A 21,686-nucleotide genomic window follows, 5' to 3' on the forward strand; every position below is an offset into this window, starting at 1 on the left:
GACACTGGAACCAAAACTTTTTATTTATTTAATACTGACATCTAGTAAGGGAGCTTTGGAATTTAGACAACACCACCAAGGACAAATGATAATTGATCTATAACTGAACATCTAAGCCAGTTTGAAAAGGCGACTGTTTTATGCCGAGAATTAAAAGAAAAACCTGACTCCTGTGCAGGTGGTGGCCTTTAACCGCTCAGTGGTTGGATTAGGGAAGAAAATTGGTGACAGACAAATGTCAAACACACTTCTGGAGATATTCAAGCTTTTCTCCCAAACATCAACACAAAAAAAGATACAGCCGTGGCTACTGTTCTGCTTTCTCTTGTGCAGTTCCCGTCACCAGCAGCAGGTTGCAGGCCATGAACTGGACGTTCAGCACGTTGCTGGTGTTTCCAGTGTACAGTCCCACCAGCTCGCCGGACGAGCCGTCGGCTGGCGTCCCTCCGTGGGAGTTGCGGATGTCCCACACCCGGACTGAGTTGTCTATAGAGGACGACGCCACCAGGCTGCTGTCCGGGCTGAAGGACAGGCTGGTGACGCTGTCCGTGTGTCCTCGCAGGTCTTTGAACAACGTCCCTGATGCCAAGTCCCACAGCTTCACCCTCTGGTCCTCGCCGGCGGACGCCAAGTACTTCCCGTTAGGTGAGAAAGCGAGCGACAGCACGGGGCCACGGTGGCCGGTGAAGAGGCGGACGGACGCTCCCTGCTGGGTGCTCCACAGCCGGACGGTCTTGTCTGTGGAGCCGGTGGCCAGGTAGTTGGAGTTGGGGTGGAATTTGACGCAGTCGACGTCGGCGAGATGCCCGGCGTAGAGCCGCAGCGGGTAGGTGCGGGAGAACGTCCAGAGGCGGGCCGTCCGGTCGTGGGAGCCGCTGGCGAAGTAAAGGCTGCAGGGGCTGACGTCCACGTCCCACACTGGGTAGGCGTGGCCCTGGTAGAGCGCCGTGTTGGTGAAGCTGCCCAGGTCCCAGTAGCGGATGGTTGTGTCCTCAGAGCAGGAGAGCAGGCCGGAGCTGTCCGTCAGGAAGGCGGTACGAAACACCGGGCCGCTGTGACCTCGCAGCGTCTTTATCTCGCTGCCAGAGCAGTCTTCTTCATCCGCCTGAGGAGAAACAAAAGTGACATCTGACATTACCCAACTCCATTATTATTATTTTTTTTACTTTATACGAGTTCAAATGTTATGTATGTGAAAAAAACTTCAAACAGTCAATTTAATCAATCTGAAGTATTAGTTATCGGGCTGCCTCTAACAATTCTATTCTATTCCTCAATTCACTGGTTAATGTCAAAAATATGTTCCTGTCAACCAACTGTCCAAAACACAATTTAGAAGATAAAGAAAACAGAAAAAATTTGCTGGTTATTTACTTTATCAATCAAAAATGCAATGTATGGGTCGGGCTTCTCAAATATGAGGATTTGCTGCTTTTTGCAGCAGTTTAATTAAATATCTTTGGGTTTTTAATTATTATTAGATTTTAAAAAAGAAAATCACTCTGGACTCTGGAAAGCCCTAATAAGCTATACATATCACAAATTGTAAAAAACAATGTCAACTGCACAGTAAACTTGCTTTTACTGACTGAAACCAAGATGTTTTCACATGATTAAACACATTGAAGCCATTTGAAACAACCATCAGACGATATTTATCCCGTCAGTCAACTCACTTCCTCCTCCAGTACGTCACAGGCCAGGTGGATGAGCGACACGTCAGCCTGATGCGGTTTGGCCTTCAGCTTTCTGGCTCGGAGGCTCCACAGTTTCACCGTGGAGCTGTCAAAGCCGGCGGCCAGCAGCCGACTGTCGGCCGAGACCTCTGCGGTGTTCAACGTCTGCTCCGTGTGGTGGAAGGCGTAAAAACACACTGTGGTGAGCGTGGGGGGCCCCTCACGGACCTTCTTGATGCAGTCCTGCAGAGTCTCCAGGGCCACCTCGCTCTGTGGGATCCCTGCAGGGACCTCCACCCCCTCGCCACCCTCCGCCCCGTCCACCCCCGCCCAGGAGGAGGTGGAGTTTGGGGCGGCGGTCGCCCCGCCAGCTGCTCCATACAGTTGGTAGTCTGTGCGCCTCGAGGCGGTCACCTCCACCTGCAGGTGTGTGCTCAGGGTCCTGCAGAGGGCACTGTTGTCCTCACTCTGCAGGTAACGCAGCAGGTAGCTGTAGGCCGGCTCCGTCAGGTGAACCACATACTTGTGCTCCAGGAAAGCACTCAACTTGGGGTTGGCTGCGACGTCCTGAGAAGTGAGAACATGGCGGAGCTGCTCTATGGTGGCGCGCTGCTCGCTGTCCTGAAGAAAGGCGCCATGGAAACGACTGTAGAAACCATCTACCGCCCCCTTCAGGCCGCAGTGCACCAAGTCCAGGTGGAGGTAGACGAAGAGCGGGTACAGAATGCTGCTCACTTCCTTCGCCCAGGATATATCTGTTTCTGATTTGTGGGAAATAAAAATTATTGTGAGGGTAGAATCCAAAGACGACATGTACGTATGATTTGGTGGACGCCATTTTCCAAAACAACCTCGAGCAGACATTTAAACCGGTGACTGTTGGTAATGTGGTAAACAGGAATTCAGTGACAATGCAGCAGGACTGTGAATCATAGGATACCTGACAGAAAGGAGCGCAGCCGGGAGTACTGAGTCTCATACTGCTGTGGGTCGGACTGGCAGGGTGCAGCAGACACGATGTTGGCACACCCCGACTCTGTCTGCACTGCTCAGAGGGAGAGAGAGAGAGAGAGAGAGAGAGAGAGAGAGAGAGAGAGAGAGAGAGAGAGAGAGAGAGAGAGAGAGAGAGGTAGGAGAGAAAATAAAAATCAGCTTGGCACAAAGCAGGGCAGATCAGCCACAATAGATTAAAAAACACATGTGCGGGTATGTAGGGACTTTAATTTATAATAATGCATTAAATGATATACACAGATCATATGTTCTCAACTATTAAATAAATGTACATGTGACATGACTTGTCGTGATGTGGAACACAAATGTCATCACCACCATCTTTGCAGTCATCTCACCTGTGAGACTGGCAGCCATCTCCTCCGCAGACTGGAAGAGCTTGGCTCCTTTCAGAGAGCCATCGGTGTCCACATACTGCCGCCGCTTCAGGTACTGAGCCACGGCGTACTGGATCTGCTCAGTGCGAACCCGCTTCATGACCTGAAAAAAAACAACATAGAAGTGTCACACACACCTGTGAGGAGAAGTCACCTGAAGTCACCTGCACATCACACCACACTGGTTGTACAGACTGGGTTGGTTGTTTTTAGGCAGGCATTCTGCTTGGAATCCAACTCATCGTCATCTACATGGCAATATTTATATTAAGCATCATCCCAGTAACTTAGCAAACTAGCTAGCAAAAACGTGAGCTAATGTGTTTACTGAGGCATTAAACATTAAAGATAAGATAATCCGTTATAAGGGGAAATTTACAGGATTACAGCAGCATAGTGGATAGTGCAAAGAAGAGACATAGTAAAAAAACAAGATCAAAACAAGTATTATAAATAAGTAAATAAGTAATAAAACAGTAAAACACATTAACTAAGTAAAAAATGCACAATAACTAAAATAATATATATACAGACAGAATAATAGTTGTGTTGCAATAGTATACATACAGACAGAATAGTTGTAGTATTGTACAATGTATTTATATTTAGTGTTTTTAGTGTGTGGTCTACTGGGAGCAGAGCTGGTTGTGAAGGAAATACACCTTTTCTGACAATCTTAATATATGTGCTAGCATGCAACGAATGTGGAAACCCGAAACACGCGTTAATTCGGTCTAAAAGGCGGGTTGGTTTCCCCATTAGAGGAGGATGCCTTGAGCTGAGCTAACCGGCTAACTTAGCGCCAGTGGCAGCAGGCCTGGCGGCTCCAAACTTTTAGCGGGATTGATCCGGTTCCGTAGCACCACCGGGTCGTATATCGGTACTCACTGCATATCGTGCGGGTTCCTCTCCGTGTTCCGTTACTGTGTGCAAGCTAGTGAGGGTTTAATGCTAATGTATCCTAGCTGAAACTACGTTGCCGCTCCGGTAAAGCCTCCATCAAATCATGTTAGCTACAGGTTAGCTAGCTAGCTCGCTTTCATCTCTGATGGTTAACAGCTATCGTGAATCTACTCGTCCTCCTGGCTTCACCGTTAGCATCCACAAGGTAAATGTAGCGACAGTCTACTAGCTATGTCTGGATCGGTCGGCTTCTTCTTCTTCTTCTTCTTCTTCTTCTTCTTTTTTTTGAGGTTTATTGGCGGTTGGCAAACATGAATTGGTGCATTACCGCAAAATATATAAGAAACAAAACAAAAAACAAAACAACTGGCTCATATTTTGTTAATAATATTAGTTAGTCGCAGATATTTAAATAATACTTGATAACATTCACTTTTTGAGTTCTTTTGCAGAATATCCACTACGCCAGTGGACGTCATTCACTAAATAGCAAATAATATTAATGAAAATGTCAACTTGTAGTTCGCAGTGCTCACTGTCATTCTACTGTAATAAATAATACATCGAATATTATTTTTCGATTATATTTTGTATAAACAATCTGAATCTGAAAAGTAACTAAAGCTGTCAGACAAATGTAGTAGAGTAAAAAGTAAAATGTTGGCCTAATTGTAGTACAATACTTAAGTACATTTCACCCGTGTTTGAAGTATATATTTAAAAAAAAATAAAAAATAAAAATGTACAAATATTTTTTAAATGAATGAATGATAACACAACGTCTTTCCATCCCGATAGTTATTGTTTCTGTTGTCAAGTGTAAAAATAAAAGAAGAAAAAAAAGCCGTCTATGCGATGGGCGGGACTTTCCGTTGACACAGTGATGACGCATATTTCGAGCGACTGCACCGCGCGCTGTTTGGAGGAGGATTCTTCAGTGAGTTTTTTAGCGGTGCAAATATTGCTTTTTACGGTTAAATTCGTACATATTTCTCTACCGTTGAGCAATACGCGGTACCGGCATGTTTACCCCCCGCGCCAACCCGAGCTCCGGCCGCCGGCAGCAGGGCAGGACCACCGGGAGGAAGAGCGTCTCCGGTGCGGCCGCCAGTCTGCTGTTCTCCCCGCGCAGGACGCCGCTGTCCGCGAGGTGAGTGGAATCACTGAACGGACGTTTTAGCTGTGTTTTGTGTTCACCCCATTTATATTAATGAGGGTTAATATTAAACACCTATCTTAATATAGTGTATTACAGTTCAACAGCACCAAAGTAGTCACAGCTCAGTGATATTCGGCTGATGTTCCTGAGGATCTGTTGAACTCTCAATCTCTCTCCATCAGGTCAACACCCACCCGAGTGCAGAGCCATTCAGCTGCAGATTCAGTCAACTATGACGTGCAAACCTTCGGCTCGTCGCTGCCTGTCAAAGTGATGGAGGCACTGACGATGGCTGATGGTAAAGAAACATGAAGTTCATGTTCCTGTTGATGCCTCTTTTTCTGTTTGTCAAGGTTTGTTAAAAGCTCTGAAAGCCACTGAAAAATTCTGTGTGTGGGTCGGTCCCTCTAGTTGATGACCACATCTCAGTGAAGGTGAATGAGAGCGGCTGGGCCTGGATGGTTTGTGGAGAGAGACTGATCCTCTGGAAGATCTGCCAGACCGCTGTGGCCAAGGTACAGTTGAAGATCTAGAAAATAAAAAGCTGCAAACACGCTCCAGACGTCCCCCTTGCTGCTTTAGTCTGCGTTATCTGGTTGTTCATTTAAAACATGTTGGTTTTGGACTGTTGGTTGGAACAGACAAGCAATTAGAAGACGTCACCATCGGCTCTGTGAAATTGTGATACTCATTTTACGATATTTTCTCATTAATCAAAACATAGACGTTTAAGAGCGTTAAGCATATTTAGATTATTATCGGAATAGCATTGTGAATTGTAATTATTGTGGCCAGGTTAATTGCGATATGAAATTCTCATATTGTCCCATGTTTAGTTGCAGTTCTTAGAGGAAACTCTCACAGATGATTCATTCAAGTCTTATAATCCAGCCACTGTCTGTGTGTTCTCCTGCAGCTGTCGGTGTGTAAGGAGCTGCAGCTGCCCAGCAGTGAGTACAACTACACAGCCGACCTCGTGGCCGTGTCGTCCGCCGCTCCTCTGGAGACGGCCCCCGTTCAGTCCATCTCCGTCCTGGCCGTGGCTGCGGAGGGAACGGCTCGCTTGTGGACCAGCCTGGCCCAGGAGGGCAACTACACAGAGACGGACGTGGACCTGGGAGATCTCTGCAACTTTGTTGTTGCCGTCAATGTAAGTAAATCTGATTTATTTTGATGTCTTTGCAGCTGAAACCTCTAACCTGACTCTTAATACAGCAGCTACTAGTGAATCCATATCACAAGCCTCTATATTTACAATTCATCACTGAAGATCTTGTTGTTTTTCTCTGTCTTTATTTCTAACTCTTCTCCCCTCTCTCAGGGCGGAAGCTTCGTCTTGTCCTCTATGAAGGGTCGGCTGTTGAGAGCGAGTGCCGATTCCTCGGGGAAGCTGCAGTACCGAGCGCTGCAGCAGGGTCAGGGCATGCTCTCCGGCATCGGACGCCGTGTCTCCAGCCTGTTCGGCATCCTCTCCCCGCCAGCCAACGACACAGTGAGTCCTGCTGACAGATTTCTCCGTAAAGTGGAGTTCAGTGGGTGGTGGTCAGTAGGGCTGCCCTGCTGAAATGTAGATAACCTGCTACAGAAGCTCCTCATTGAAGGACTCAAAAGTCCTCCTTAAATCCAGCTTTACAAATGTCACATATTTTAACGGGCAGTGCTCTGCAATGCTTACAGGCATATGTAAGCAACATTTTAAACTGTAAAAACTATATATATTGGTAACAATTCATTAGTAACCAAATTAAAAGGATCTGTTCAAAAAAAGCTTACGTTGGGTTGTATCACCTTTTAATAATACTGTAACGGTTGCTTGGAACTACTAAACATTTTACACTAAACTTCCATGTTTCTAATACGACTACTTGTTGCTATTTAATATTTTGATGGATGATGGAATGAATGGATTTCTGTACCGATTTAGTCTGAACCGTCCAGTTCAACACCTCCAGTATGTATGTATGTATATATATATATATATATATTCCCTTAATGACCTACAAACTGTTTCAGATGAAGCCTCAGCTGTAGCTCCAGTTGAAATACTTCTCTGTTTGTCTGCTGCAGCTCCACAGTGTGCTGTGGGTGGGCGGAGCCAGCAGCCTCTACACGCTGACCAGCTCCAGACTGAGTAAATGGGAGGTGGACGACAGCTGGGAGCACCAGATCCTCAGCTGGGACGCCGAGCGAGCGCTGACCGAGAGCATTGCCGACGCCATCTGGGTCAGTACGAGGGGAGAAAAACAAAAATATATGTGTGTGTGTGTGTATATATATATATATGTGTGTATATATATATATATATATCGTTTATCGGTCTGATTCAGTGTCATACAGTGGTGGAGGAAGTATTCAGATCCTGTACTTCAGTAAAAGTACTAATGCCACACTCTGAAAATACTCTTTCACAAGTAAATGTTGTGCACATAAAGTATGTGAACATAATCAAGGAAAATGTACTTAAAGTATTAAAAGTAGAAATACTTGAAGCAGAAACAAAGCCTTGTTAGTTTATATAGTATTACCAATGACACATACACACTATTGTATATTATTACTTATGCATTAATGATTAAGCTGTTTTTATAACGGCTGCAACTTTTCATGATGGATTAATCTGCTTATTATTTTCTCCCCGAATCGATTGGTTGTCTGGTTTGTGACGCCTTCAAATGTCTCGTTTTATCCGACCAACAGTCCAAACCTCAAAATGTTTCAGTTCATTCGTCTTATCATTGAAGACGAGGAGATTCACGGGACATTTGAGAAGCTGAAACCATCAAATGTTTCAGGCATTTCTGCTGATAAATCAATTATCAAAACAGTGGTAGATTCATTTTTTTGATGACGGACTAATCTATTAAGCTCAAATCTATTTTTTGTTTTTTACGATGCACTCTTTCAAAGGTTCTTCAGTCAGATTTTTAAAGTAACCGGTAACTAAAGCTGTCAGATAAATTAAGTGGTATAAAAAATACTATATTTCCCTCTGAGATGTAGTCGAGTACAAGTATATATTCTTCAAAATTGTACTCAAGTACAGTACTTGAGTACATGTATAAAGCCCATCACACAGAGAAACAATGTTGGTGAACGTATATTTTAGCAGGAGGTAAAACTGTAACTTAAAATGCAGTTAAAGCTCTTTTTTTATTCAATCAAATCCTCAGTTAAACTCTTGACTTCCATCATTTCTACTGCATGTTGGCAGCCACATTGATCCACGTCGATCAGATCATCTTTAGAACATTTCAATACTGTGAATGTCCGTCATGATTTCTTAACATTCGTCTCCCACCAGGGGTCAGAGAGCAACTACGAGGAGCTGAAGGAGGGAGCGAACGTGATGTACCTGGATATGAAGCACAGCCAGTGAGTGTGTGTGTGTGTGTGTGTGTGTGTGTTTATATACACGTGCACAACTTCCTGCTTGTTTTACACTTCAGAATAAAAGGTCTTAAGTTGTCTTTGCTGTATTTAAACTTTGATGACATTTTCTCAATTTAAAAGTCTCCCTACTGAACAATGTCTTTCTATTAATTATTATTATTAATTCCCCCCCCCCCATCTGATTGTGATGTATAACCTCTTAAATCCAGGTCTGTGAATAGGAGGTAGAGGGAAATACAACTGTCTTGCGAGGAGACAAATGAAAGCATGATACTTTAAATTCAGGTTTAAAATCCACAGATAATCTGTGACTGAAGGAAGGATCCAGAAATCCAGAAAGAAGTAGTGAGGAGTTAAAGGAGTAGAATTAACATACTTATAGCTGCAAAGCATATAAAGTACACAGGGAACCTGATACCATCTTGCAGGATTTATGTAAGGTATTATTAAAAATAAATCCAAAGACATACCAAGTAGATCTGAGGCCGAACTGAGCCGGAGTCTTTGTGTTTTCAGAGCTGGCCTGGTGGTTTTGGCTACAGCCTGGCACCCCTCAGACACTCCCTGCCTGGCTTACTACTGCCTGGTCACCCTGCAGGACAACGGAGCCGCCATCTCAGACCAGTTCACCGTGGAAGTCACCAAGTACAACCCTCCATTCCAGGTCAGTCCTGATCCTTGGACAGTGCAGGTCACACTATATCAAATATCTGTATCATGTCAGCATTTGGTGTTCAGGGTTTTACAGGACCGTAACTCTCTAATTAATGACCCTTTTATGCTGCATTAACACTATGAGCGACAAAGTAACAGCCTGAAAGTCATTTTCAATGGAAGTCGTAGGCCTGAAGCTACAAACTGACGCCCGAAACAAAAATGAAACCCTCTGATGACGTGAAGTGTCGACCAATCACATGTCTTTGTTTCACCATTTCCGGTTTCCTTCTCTCCCCACAAGTCCTGTTCTGTTCCATCTCAACAATGGGGGGAATGTCTTCTTGCAGTCATACATTGTTTGGTATACGAGTGTTAATGGCACATTTAGTGCTCACTTTACGACATGCAGGCAGTCACTGGTTTGAATTTATGACGGGATGGTATGAAGATCCTTGAGAGGACGATGATGCTGTTTCCCCAGGTTTTACGTTCGAAGAAGCACGCTTATTTCTTCCTCGATGTCTTGTTTTCCCAGAGTGAGGAGGCTCTGCAGGCCACTCGGCTGGCGTTGCCGCGCTCCCCCGGCTCCACCGCCTTCCTGTATACCGAGGAGCTGGTGTTTGCTTGCTCCACGGGAACCAGCAGGGGAGGACTACCCGATGAGAAAATCAGCTTCAACTCACCCGGTGAGTAAAGGACCATTCGCTGCTCTCTGGCTCCACAGCACCAGAGCACAATCAGATTAGTGTAATAATGCTGTCGGGTGAGATATTATAAAATGGAGAGTGATGGAATTACAGTTTATACGACTTAAATGATGCTTAAGAAGTCAGTTATTTAAGATGTTACAAGTAATTACGCACAGGGAACATCGAGTAAACTGTAAAAACCAACAAGTGAGTAATGAATAAAGTGTAAGAAAACTGGAAATTGACCTCTTTTAATTGTAAATGACGATGTAATTATTTATTGACCCATGATAGAAAAGACCAAACCCCACGATGAACACACAGAAGATGTCTCTGAATGTCTGACGACGATGTTTCTCTCTCCGTCTGTCCGTCCAGGTGACGGTCTTCGTGGAGGAGGCTGCTGCGTCAACCTGCCCGTGTTTTTCTCCCAGAACAGCGGCCTGGTGGCGGTGGTGGCCCGGGAGAGCGCCTCCATCCTGCCGGAGACGATGGAGGACTCGCTGTGCTCCTCGCTGACTGCAGCTCCGGAGGTGAAACTAACTAATTAATTTACACAATATCTGTAAGATATTCTAGTCAGGATTCAGTCTTTCTCCAGATGTTTGCATCCAACTATTCACACATTAATAATCCAGTTATGAGAAAAGAAAATCTACTGAACCATGTGACTATGCATTTGATGTTGACTGAATTTAAAATGCATTTCTGGTTTTTGTTTTCTTATGTTTAAGGTTTCAGTCATGGAGACTCCAACCAGAGCAGAGCCTGTAGCTCAGGAGGACAAGACCAAACTCCTGAAGTTAGCTTTCCTGCAGTTCTGCCGGTACGTCAATACATAACTCTACTCACAACGTAAAGAAACGGGACAGGTTGGCTGCTGGTTTCACACAAAGGGATCCGTGTTTTTAGTGACAAATGTTACACATTTTGTGTTTAATCAAGTGCTTAAATTATTACCAAATCATTTCACTGATCAAGTAAAAACCTCAAACAAGCTTCACAAATAGAGTTCTCTCTCTCTGCATCATGTTGTATGGAGACATTTGGCTGTTTTTCATCACGTTGGACTTCAAATTAACATTTAATTGAGTTTTGTGTTCACTTATTATTGAACAAAATACAATATTTTTGAAGGCTCGTATCAATACTTGTTAGACTGAAGCAGCATTACTTCAGATTTAGAAAGGATTTAGACCCTGTGATGCTTTAAATAAAAACTTTATTTATTTTCCTCTGTCAGTAACGATCTGGTGGGCGCTCAGACGGTCACAGACGAGCTCTTCCCCGCCGATGGTGACGGTGAGGAGGGAGCCGAGCTGGACGGCGTGGTGACTCGAATCAACCTGGACCTGGTGGACGATTACCCGGCCTCCGACCCTCGCTGGGCCGAGTCTGTCCCCGACGGTGAGGAGGAGAGGGAGAGGGAGAGAGGCCCTTAAAAAACCTGACAATTAAATGCAAAGGTGCCTGGTGTAGCATCTCTTTACATATGAAACATATAGTGCTTATATTTATAATAAACAAAGACTTCCAGACTCTTTATTTAATATGTTGGATTGTGATTTTTGTCAATAACAAATTAGTTTTTGTCATGAAGCGACACGTTAATGGGAGAGCGAGAGAACTAAAAATACCTTTCAGTTTTTCACTGTAATTCCATCAAATTGATTCAGTAAGTTTAAAGATATTTGTGTCATATGTTACATTAAGATTAAGATAATACTTGAATGCAGAGACTGCAGGAGATATTTTCTCAGTTTCTAGTCACAGGGTTCTCCATTAATACAACATACATTAATAACATGTTTGTCTTTTTAAATGTATATTCTTTTACTTACCTCAGGTCCCTCAGATATATATTCCTTGGATATCCTCAAACTTACTCGTCCATATTTCTTATTCTTAACTTCACAAAAGAAAATTAATCACTGTAAAAAAAAAAAAAAAGTAAATAATTTAAACATAATTCGAATAATTAGCTGGTTTTGCTTGACGAATTCTAATTCAGTCACAAAAAAGTAATTTTGTTAAAGTTGCTTGAACATCTAATTTAAACAGTTTGTACTTTTTCTGTGATTATTTCTGTTTCTGTTCCTCCAGAGAGCGCCGGCATTCGTCTCACCTCCCTCATCATCCTCCACCAGCTGGAGGACAAGATGAAGGCGCACGGCTTCTTCATGGACTTCCTGCTCCAGGTACACACACACACACACACACACGGGCGTATATCTTAAATATGAGAAATAATGGTGCACAGAGCTTTAGTAGTGGTCTGACAATGAATCCAGCCTGTGTTATCTAAAAGAAACTAATCATATTTTAGAGCTGTGCTCATTTCAGGATTCTGTTCTTTCATCAGGTGGGTCTGCTGGACCGTCTCGGCCACGTGACGGTGCGCTCGTCTTCCATGGCGACACGCCTGCTGCTGTGCGAACACGCCGAGAAGCTTCAGGCAGCGATGTTGCTGAAGAACCACCACACCAAACACGGCGAGCTGGTGAACCGGGCCATCGGCATCACGCTGCAGAGGAACAACGCCGCCGTACCGCCCAGCCTCACTGCCGCCGACGTCTTCTTCAGAGAGGTTCGTGTCTGACGGTGTTCTGCTCTGATGATCCAGGTGGTGTGGGGAAGATGAATTCAATCTTTTGTTTTCCGGTGCACCCGCAGGTGTCTCAGATCTCCTCGGTGTTCGATTGTCTGCTGGACGAGGAGGAGCGGAGTCTGAAGGAGAACCCGGTCGACTCTGTGCAGTGGGCCGAAGTGGTTCTCACGGTCAACAACATCATTAAGGTAAACATATTCATGGTATCGTAAAGCATGATGTGTAACCAAAGAGGGAGGAAAACTAATATTAAAAAGTAAACAAAACTAAGTAATTTAGAGAAGTAAAATAGTTGATCGGTTTCATTTTTACAAGTGAAAAGTCATGAATGTTGTCACATTTTATTTGGAAATGTCAGGAAGATATTTGGTTAAAATCAGGCTTCAACCTCCGGTTCTGAAAAAGTGAAGCTGATGCTTCATGTCTTAAAGCTGCATTCTCTCTGGTGACCACCAGGGGGCGACTCCTCTGGTTGTATCGAAGTCTATGAGAACATGACTCTACTTCTCTCTTGATTTATTACCTCAGTAAACATTGTAAACATGAGTTTATGGTCTCAATCTCTAGTTTCAAGTCTTCTTCAATACAGCATGATGTTCATTTAGTAAATTATGGTCCATTTAGAGTCAAACGGACCATAAAGCAGGGTATGCTTTAGGGCGGGGCTACACAGTGATTGACAGGTCTCTACCACAGCGTTGTCCGGTCTGGGAGTTGTCCGTGTTTTCGTCTTACAACTTTAACCCTTTCATAGAGTCTTTTGAGTTCATGAAAGTTAATTTTAACATTTTGGTCGCTTAAAAATGTCTTATTCAGCATCTGGTTGTACTTTGCTCCACCCTCTCGTGTCACTTCACTTCTGGTAGCAAAAAAACAAGTGGCAACGGCCAAAATACCGAACTCCAGTAGTCCACAAACCAATGGGTGACGTCACTATATATACAGCCTGTGCTCAAAATACTGCTAGTAGCAAGCAAAAAAGCTATTACCAGGAATTAGTTTATCAATTTTTAGTTGCTACTCTCAATGTTTCAAATGTTTTGCCAGTAAAGATCTCAGTGGGGAAAAGAAATGCTAATAATTGTACTGTGTGTGTGTAGGACATGCTGCAGGCTGCTGGCCAGTACAGGGAGACGAAGGCCTTCATGTACAGAACGTCTGAAAGCTCTGCTGCAGAGCCGGAGTACAGCCCATGGACAGGTACACCTTTAATTCTTCATTCTTCTACCAGCAGCTTCAGGTCGATGCATTTCTATCAATGCTGTATGAAGAAGTCGTTCCCTGTGAAAGTGTTTTTTGTCGTAGGATAACGTATTAAACACGCGTCTTCTCTCCTCACAGCGTCAGGCGCTGTTGGCGGCGTTCGCACCGTCATCTCCCGCCAGCATGACATCATCCTGCGCTCGGTTTACCCGCACGCCGACTCGGAGCTGCGCAGCGCCCTTTGCGAGCAGCTGGTGGCGCTGTTGGACATCTACCTTGGCGGCTACGTGGCCCAGCTGACCTCCCTGCAGCAGCAGAGGCACCCGGGGGCCCAACAGGAGCGGTATAACAGCCTGGAGATGGAGTACAGCCACCGGCGCTCCGAGCTGCTGGCCCCGCTGTGTAAGTCCAATGATGGAATAAGATTTGAATCATTGACATCTCAAACTAGAGCCCTGCCTGTACTGATGGCAATATTTAAAAGTTTAAAGCGTCTTATGACACACGCTGTACAACCACAATGTTACCGGTTCTGTTTCACTCTGTTGCTGGTCATACCAGCAACAGAGTGAACAGAGTCATACCTTTTTGTTTCCTGTTTCTCTCTGACTCTCAGTAGTCAGATAAAGGCAAAAATTCCCAAAACATGTTTTTAAAAAGCCTAATTACGATATATTGACCAATATTTGGTCCTATGAGAACCCATATATTTCATTATTAGAGTTTTAGCCGAAAGTATGTACTGAGCAGGAGATTTAAAAATGAATGTTTCAAAAACACCAACAGCCAATATAACAGTTGACTTTAAACTTCACTTGAAATTAGACTAAAATATCAGTAGCCATAAACATCAACTTATATATATATATAAAGAAACATATCAGCATGAAAGCACTTTAAAAAAATCTAAACTGTGATTAACTATACTGAACAATTCAAAAAATATTAAGTGGTTTTGTTTCGCTTTTACGACGGAAAACTAACTAATTTATCGTACATATGAATTCATTCTTCATCTACTAATAATATGTACGTACTGTATTTTTCATGTTACTGTTCCGTCAAAGTATATCAGTCGATAAAATGTTTGATAATTTAATATTGTCTGATATCGTCCTGAGTGAACTCTGTGACAAACAGCAGCTGTAACTACATCAAGAGTTCCCAGTATTCTGCTGCTTAAGATCCTCAAGAGGTGCTCCAACAATTGTATGTAATAATAAACATAAAGAACATAAAATTACATTTTATGTATAAAAAAAAATAGGAATTAAAGTTGTCAGAGTTCTACAATCTACTGTTAGATTTACACTTAGACAAAGTCAGAAACTAATGAGCTCTTTGTCTATTTTGACGTTTAAAAACAGTTAAAAAGTGGATTAAAGAAACCGATAAGTAAAAATAAAAAACAGTTAAACAAGGTTTGAATGTGTGTTGACATAGAGTCTGTGTGTATCCGAAGCTGTCACAGTGTATCGGGAGATTGTTTTTGTGTATTTTACTTTCAGAGTTGTCACTGTGCAGTTGTTGTGTGTTGCAGTGGAGCTGGGTCAGTACCAGTGGGTGGCAGCGCTGGCTGAGAAGTACTGTGACTTCGACATCCTGGTTCAGATGTGTGAGCAGACCGACAACCAGAGCCGCCTGCAGCACTACATGACCAAGTTCGCAGACCAGGTAAAACCAGAAACGCTAAGGGACCTCTTTGAGAAATAATGGGTTTGCGTGTTAAAGGAGCTGTGGAGCAATGTTTTAATGCACGGGACCCCGGTTTGTTTGCACAGCACACTCTACTAACACACACTGTAGACGCACACGATGTACCAACGGTGTGGTGCTTTGAGGAAGACTTGAAACTAGAGATTGAGACCATAAACACATGTTTACAATGTTTACTGAGGTAATAAATCAAGAGAGAAGTAGAGTCATTTTCTCATAGACTTCTATACAACCAGAGGAGTCGCCCCCTGGTGGTCAGTATAGAGAATGCAGGTTTAAGACATGAAGCTTTGACTTCACTTTTCAGAACTGGAGATTGTACTGAAGTAGAGAAGCATCTCCTGTTCAATGCTTTGTTTAATTAGTTCTATCTTTGGAGGGTTGGTAAACCAGAAAGTGTTATCTAAACTAAACTAACTAAGTGTGATACTAAGTGTGTCTACATTTTGGATTTACATGTAACTGCAACACTTTTGTTTTTGTTTTGTTTTTACACACCGCTCAACCCACTTCCTTTGTCCCACGTGTCACTTCCTGCCGCAGAACTTTGCTGACTTCCTGTTCCGCTGGTACATGGAGAAGGGGAAGAGGGGGAAGCTGCTGTCACAGCCGGCCGCTCAGCACCAGCAGTTGGCCAGCTTCCTGCAGTCACACCAGCACCTGAGCTGGCTGCACCACATCCACGTCCACGACTACTGCAGTGTACGACACACACACACACACACACACAGCTTGTTTCACGCTTCAGCACAAAACCAAAACCACATCCTCTCTCAGTTTAAAAGCTAAAAAAGCACACACACGTACACACACTTTTATACTTCCTCTGTAACTGATGGCTTCTTCGTGTATTTCCTCCCTTAACTATTGTTCTTCTTCTGTCCCATCTTTCTCACCCTTCCTTCCTAGATCTGTCTCTCTTTATCTTCATGTTTCCTCATTTTTTTCCTTCCCTCTTTACTCCCTTTTCTTTTTGTTTCCTCTCTCCTGCCTTCATCTGTCCTCTTTTCTTCCTTCCTTCCAATCTTCCCCATCCTTCCTTTTACCCGCCCTTCCTTCCCTTCTTTCTTTTGTTTTTCTTTCTTTTAATCCTTTATTTCTTTCTACATTCCTTCTTCTCTCACCTTTAACTTGTGTTTCCTCAGCTGTTTTTTCTTTGTTTCTTCTTTCCTTTCCTCTATTTTCTTTCCTTCCATCCTTCTTTCCAATCTTTCCTTTTACCTGTCTTTCATTCCTTCCCTTCTTACCTTTGTATCTTCCTTCATTTATTCTCTCTCATTTACCTTTTTGTTTTTCCTTCTTTTAATCATTTTGTTTCTATATGCCTTCTTCTTTCTCCTTTACCTTTTGTTACTTCCTTCCTTCCTTCCAATCCTCTTTCTGCTAGCACAATGAATGATGTATGAAACAGACACACACATGGCCTCACATACCACTTCCTTCATTCTGTTTTTACCTCGTTGGTTGTAAATTATGCAGAACACACAGAAGTATATAATCTTCCTTCCTTCCTTCCTTCCTTCCTTCCTTCCTTCCTTCCTTCCTTCCTTCCTACACACACAAACTCAGTTTCCTTCCTCTTTCAGCAGCGTTAAACATGTTGATGGTCACGACACCCAAAGTATTCAACACACGCACACATTGCACAGCTTCCTTCCTGTTTGCAGTTCCCAAACCCACCCACACAGCAAGGCCACACACCCATTCTCTGTTTAACACACACACACACACACACACACACAGAAAAAGAAAACCTTCCTGGTTTGAAACACAGCCTGGCTGTGTGTTTTTCACTTCTTACTTTATTCACTTTTCAAGGTGTTACAAAATGAAAACACTCTGAAAATCAAAAGTTCTCACTGACCAATGTCTTCAGCCTTTTTATGTTCAGAATACAAACGTAAAAAATATAACAAAGCATCTTCCAGCGTCATGTACAAAACCAAAACAAAGAACATTAATCACAACTTTATAAATTGGTCGCTGAATGCAAGAAGAACAATAAGAAATGCTTCGATATTTTTAATTTAACCATCAAAAGTTTAAAAGAAGAAAAACAAATTAAATATATCCATGAGATGATGCCCCCCCCCGTACCAGCTTAATATATTGTGTTCAAGACCTTAATCATCATATTTTTGTGTGAATTAATGAATTGATCTGCTGATTGTGTGTGTGTGTGTGTGTGTGTGTGTGTGTGTGTGTGTGTGTGTGTGTGTGTGTGTGTGTGTGTGCGTGCGCGCGCGCGCCAAGAAGAGCATCTTCTGCCTAGTTGCATCTAGCGGGGATCCAAATAATGAAGACTAAGGACTGTGTTGTGTCTCTGCAGGCCAACCGGACGCTCTACAGCCAGGCCAACATGGAGACGCGTTACTTCGTTAAGAAGAAGACGCTGCTGGCTCTCAGTAAGCTGACGGTGCTCGCATCCAACCTACCGGAGGACGAACTCAACAAACAAGTCAACGGTAAAATGCACCATTCTTTTTGTAGTTTTTTTTATTTTGCTGTTTGACAACAGAATCTGATATTTTTACAGTTTGATCCAGATGAAAACTGAAAAATGTGACTTTAAGCAGCTTCTCTACTGATGAAAAACCAGCAGAACGTCGCATAATAGACACGCAAGGGGTGACACCACTACAGCGTGGTCCTGTAACTACTGCCATTATATCGTTTAGCTTTCCAATGTCCTATTTAACAATGTAATTAAGTTGCATTTATTACTGACACATTATTTAATTTGTTACAGAATCAATAGTGCAATAACTGGTATTCTCAGCTAAACTAAACTACAGACAATTCAATGCTTCGGTGAACGGTTTATGCTGCTCATAAATGGACACCAGAGGACTATTCCCTTGTTCGTAACGTGCCAGCCAACCGGTTTTCACGGTGGATTTGGAGAGAAGCTTCAAATAAACCACTTGTCTCTGCCTTGCGCCTCGAGGGATTAACGGTGTCGTTTATCCGTCCGATCAGACATCGTGGAGCAGGAGCGCTTCCTGCTGCATCAGGAGACTCTGCCCCGACAGCTGCTGGAGGAGAAGCAGCAGAACCCCGACTCCATGCCTCTGCTCAGCGCTCACAACCTCATACAGGTGAAAAACACACACAAGCACAAAGCGGTCCGTGGACTGAACCACACAACCAAAATTCTCTTCACCTCAGCCATGTTGGGATGTGACGATACCATGAGGATTGGTGGCGTCAGAACACCCCCACATGAAAACAACTATAATCTATGCAGAGATGTAGTGGAGTAATGTCTTACCTGAGCAGAGTATGAAGTCGCTCTCACTCTGTGTGTTGCTTTGTTCACAAAGCCGTCGACCTGTTGAGAGCCGATGAAATGCTCCCAATCTGGTATCTGGCACCTTTTAAGAAGGGAAATGTTTGGAGTGATTTGGGTGGATTAAACTTCAAACTAGAACACATTCCTGTCATTATTTATGTTAACATGCACAGAAAAGCAGGTGGTGTTGTTCTCTGAAGCCCAGTTTATATGTAACCAACCGAAAAAACTGTGAAGTCAGCTGGTTGAAGTTTTATTCTCCAACCAAGTTGCTATAGACTCTTTTGTTTCCCCAATAATAGATGGCATCATGTTTTTTTTAGATTGTGAACGCTTCATAAAGGAGCTGTATTTCCCATTCTGAACATTATAGAAGCAAACAACTAAAGATATGTTAGAGTAATGTCTACCCCTCAGGGAAAACACTGTTAGCGCCGTTAGCTGTAAGCCGCCGGCCATGTTGAGAGCCATTGAGAGGCAATCGGAATGCACCCAATCTCGTGTCTTCCACCTTAAAGTCACAATTACAGATCTTTTTAAGTAAAGTCGTTAAAGACCAAATAATCTGATTTTTGCAGTGGGTTTACTTTTAATTTCTTAACATGGAGAAGGAACCTATATTTCCTGTTTTACGTTGACATTTCTGAAACCAGATTACTGCCATAAGCGATCGTGTTCACACGCTGAACTTAACTCCACTCAGCCTCCGCTCACCTCAGCGTTTCCTCTCCTCAGCTGTACATCTGCGACGACAACAGGCGAGCGAACGAGTACGACTTCAAAAAGGCTCTGGATCTGCTGGAGTACATCGACGAGGTAACCTGCTGATTTATTGGTCTGTTGGAGGTTCGGCTAGTTGGGGTTTGACTGCCGTTGAAAGACAACTTCGCTGAGTTTTCTTTCCGTGTTTGTGTTGCAGGAGGAAGCCGAGGACATCGACTCGATGAAGTGTGAGATCTTCGGGAAAGCACTGCGAAGAGACGAGTAAGATCCGTCAGTCGTGTTTTTGTTTGTCTAGTCGTTCAATTAGGAAACAGAATTTTTGATTTTGATGATTTTTTTGTTTTGAAAACTCAATTCAGAGCCCTTTGCAGATGAGAGTAAAAAATGAATATCAGAAGACCGAAAGTTGGAGGAAAATGCATTGAAACACTGATTTATGAACATGTTCACAAACACTGTACGTCACTTTGATGCTGTGTCTCTCCCAGCTGGTCCTGGGCCGACGGGACCGACGACCCTCTGGAAGCCGCCAAAGACAGCATCTTTGTCAAGATCCTCCTCAAACTCATCCAGGAAGGTGAGACACGTTCACGGAGTTGCGTTTAGAAAACGTACCAAAGTACAGCCAGGAGGATTCAAGCCAAAATACAAAATGCGTCATCCCGACATTCGCTGATCAAAAACCCATTGACTTCCATTTGAGCTTGATTTTAGTAAAATATAAATAAAATAATGACACATATATCTGTTCATATATATATATATATATATATATATATATATTGTTTTTTTAACTTTCATGCCAATAAAGCCACATTGAATTGAATTGATATAATGGACATAATATCGATTGAGAAATCCGTATCCTTGTATTAAAGGGTATACTTATTTAATAAAAACATAACTCCATATTTCATGTCTCTTTATTTTCCAGGAGTTTCTCTGCAGACGTACCTGCCCGACGTTAAAGAGCTGCTGGAGCTGGACGACCTGAGCGGTTTGAAATCAAAACCCTATTTTGAATTTGTCCTTCGAGCTAATTATGAACATTACCTAGAAGTCCAGATGTGACGACTGATCACCTCCCGGTAACGACCGCTTTTTGCACTTCGGCTTTCATTCGCGTTCTAATGATTTTCAAGATTTGTTTGAATTTTTCTCTTTTCTCAATAAATGTGTTATTTCTGTAGATAGACTGCTGTTTGTTTGTTTTTTAAACGGAAACATAGTTAAGAATAGTTTCTGCAGAAATTGCAGATAGAAAAGTTATTCTTCACACAAAGATTTTTCTCAGAAAAACAAAACTGTGTCGTTTACTGACATCTAGTGACGTTTCTGAAGCACTGTTTTAAAATGAAAAATAACAAAACAAAATAAATCTCAGAACATAGAATTTGCTACAAGTACAGTAAATAAATGTTTTTACTTCGCTACAAGTACGTGCTTCAGTGACTTTGCAGATTCCGATTAGAAATACAATGTATCCTCTGCAGGAATGTGGTTTATGTGTCCGTTTACTTTCTGCTCTCCGTTGGCTTCTTGCCCGTCCGATATCTAAACCTTCAGGACCAGAAAGTGACAGAAACCCGATCCTGCAGACTCCAGAAGCTGGCCTGCATTAGTCAGGACTTCCTCCTGTTTGGTGACGAAGGGCAGATGTTGGTTATAAATAGTTATTTTTGGACCGACCGACTGCCACCACTGACTCACTCCTCTGTTATGATCCACTTTCACAGCTACACCGCGGCCGCAGACGGCGTCCAGGGTCCCGCTCGGCTAAAAATAGTAGAAGTAGGTGAGATTACGGACATCAGCTCCACATTACTGTTCTGTTGTGCTCTTAACTAGAGAGCTAAACCTTCAACAGGTGGGAACACGTAATTCAGTCGTATCTAATCACTCTAACACTGTATAGCACTGCAGAGGGTCTTATTCAACTCTCCTAATATAGGTCAAAATATTTAAGGAATCTGCTTTATTGGCCATGTATGTGGATGCATACGAGGAATTTGACTCTGGTTTTTACATCGCTCTCAACTTACATACATAGAATATACAAATAAATATAAAAACAACAAAGTAGAACAGAGGTAAGCATTAACATTTAACTGTACAATATAAAATGTAAATATATATCCAAAAGTATATATATGAGCGTCACTCAGCTGCTGCTGTGTGGACGTAGTGGTTGGCTTCCAGCTGAGCAGCACGAACTCCATGAAATAAATCTAAAGAAACAAAATCCTTCTCAAGCCGAGATAAGAACCATATTTATTTAT

At 43.0% G+C, this 21,686-nt stretch overlaps 2 protein-coding genes across 2 annotated transcripts; one reads left to right on the forward strand and one right to left on the reverse strand.

Moving 5' to 3' along the window:
* On the reverse strand, positions 1-5,055 carry taf5l (TAF5-like RNA polymerase II, p300/CBP-associated factor (PCAF)-associated factor). Its single transcript, XM_076091773.1, has 5 exons — positions 3,956-5,055; positions 3,029-3,170; positions 2,617-2,721; positions 1,677-2,437; positions 1-1,105 (listed from the first exon to the last, which is right to left on the reverse strand). Exons 2-5 carry the CDS (start codon positions 3,165-3,167, stop codon positions 308-310), a joined length of 1,803 nt encoding a protein of 600 aa, XP_075947888.1. The 5' UTR covers positions 3,168-3,170; positions 3,956-5,055; the 3' UTR covers positions 1-307.
* nup133 (nucleoporin 133) lies at positions 3,894-20,596 on the forward strand. Its single transcript, XM_076091754.1, has 25 exons — positions 3,894-5,120; positions 5,312-5,427; positions 5,541-5,644; positions 6,046-6,279; positions 6,451-6,621; positions 7,197-7,352; positions 8,431-8,501; positions 9,036-9,183; positions 9,712-9,862; positions 10,244-10,398; positions 10,600-10,691; positions 11,109-11,272; positions 11,969-12,063; positions 12,228-12,452; positions 12,539-12,661; positions 13,574-13,673; positions 13,815-14,078; positions 15,217-15,350; positions 15,936-16,094; positions 17,722-17,857; positions 18,372-18,490; positions 19,420-19,500; positions 19,604-19,668; positions 19,896-19,984; positions 20,342-20,596. Exons 1-25 carry the CDS (start codon positions 4,993-4,995, stop codon positions 20,476-20,478), a joined length of 3,417 nt encoding a protein of 1,138 aa, XP_075947869.1. The 5' UTR covers positions 3,894-4,992; the 3' UTR covers positions 20,479-20,596.
* Positions 20,597-21,686: the final 1,090 nt, after the last annotated feature.

The sequence above is a fragment of the Anarhichas minor genome, unplaced genomic scaffold (assembly GCF_050575085.1).
Source record: "Anarhichas minor isolate MPS153535 unplaced genomic scaffold, ASM5057508v1 ptg000014l, whole genome shotgun sequence".
Taxonomy (NCBI): Eukaryota; Metazoa; Chordata; class Actinopteri; order Perciformes; family Anarhichadidae; genus Anarhichas; species Anarhichas minor.

Bases quoted from the DNA above. Each gene is read 5' to 3' on its own strand.
- taf5l (XM_076091773.1), bottom strand. From the start codon at position 3,167: ATGAAGCGGGTTCGCACTGAGCAGATCCAGTACGCCGTGGCTCAGTAC. The intron at 2,722-3,028 runs GTGAGATGACTG...CCCTCTGAGCAG, and splicing joins GATGGCTGCCAGTCTCACAG to TGCAGACAGAGTCGGGGTGT. The intron at 2,438-2,616 runs GTATCCTATGAT...CCCACAAATCAG, and splicing joins GCTGCGCTCCTTTCTGTCAG to AAACAGATATATCCTGGGCG.
- nup133 (XM_076091754.1), top strand. From the start codon at position 4,993: ATGTTTACCCCCCGCGCCAACCCGAGCTCCGGCCGCCGGCAGCAGGGC. The intron at 12,662-13,573 runs GTAAACATATTC...GTGTGTGTGTAG, and splicing joins CGGTCAACAACATCATTAAG to GACATGCTGCAGGCTGCTGG. The intron at 19,985-20,341 runs GTGAGACACGTT...TTTATTTTCCAG, and splicing joins CCTCAAACTCATCCAGGAAG to GAGTTTCTCTGCAGACGTAC.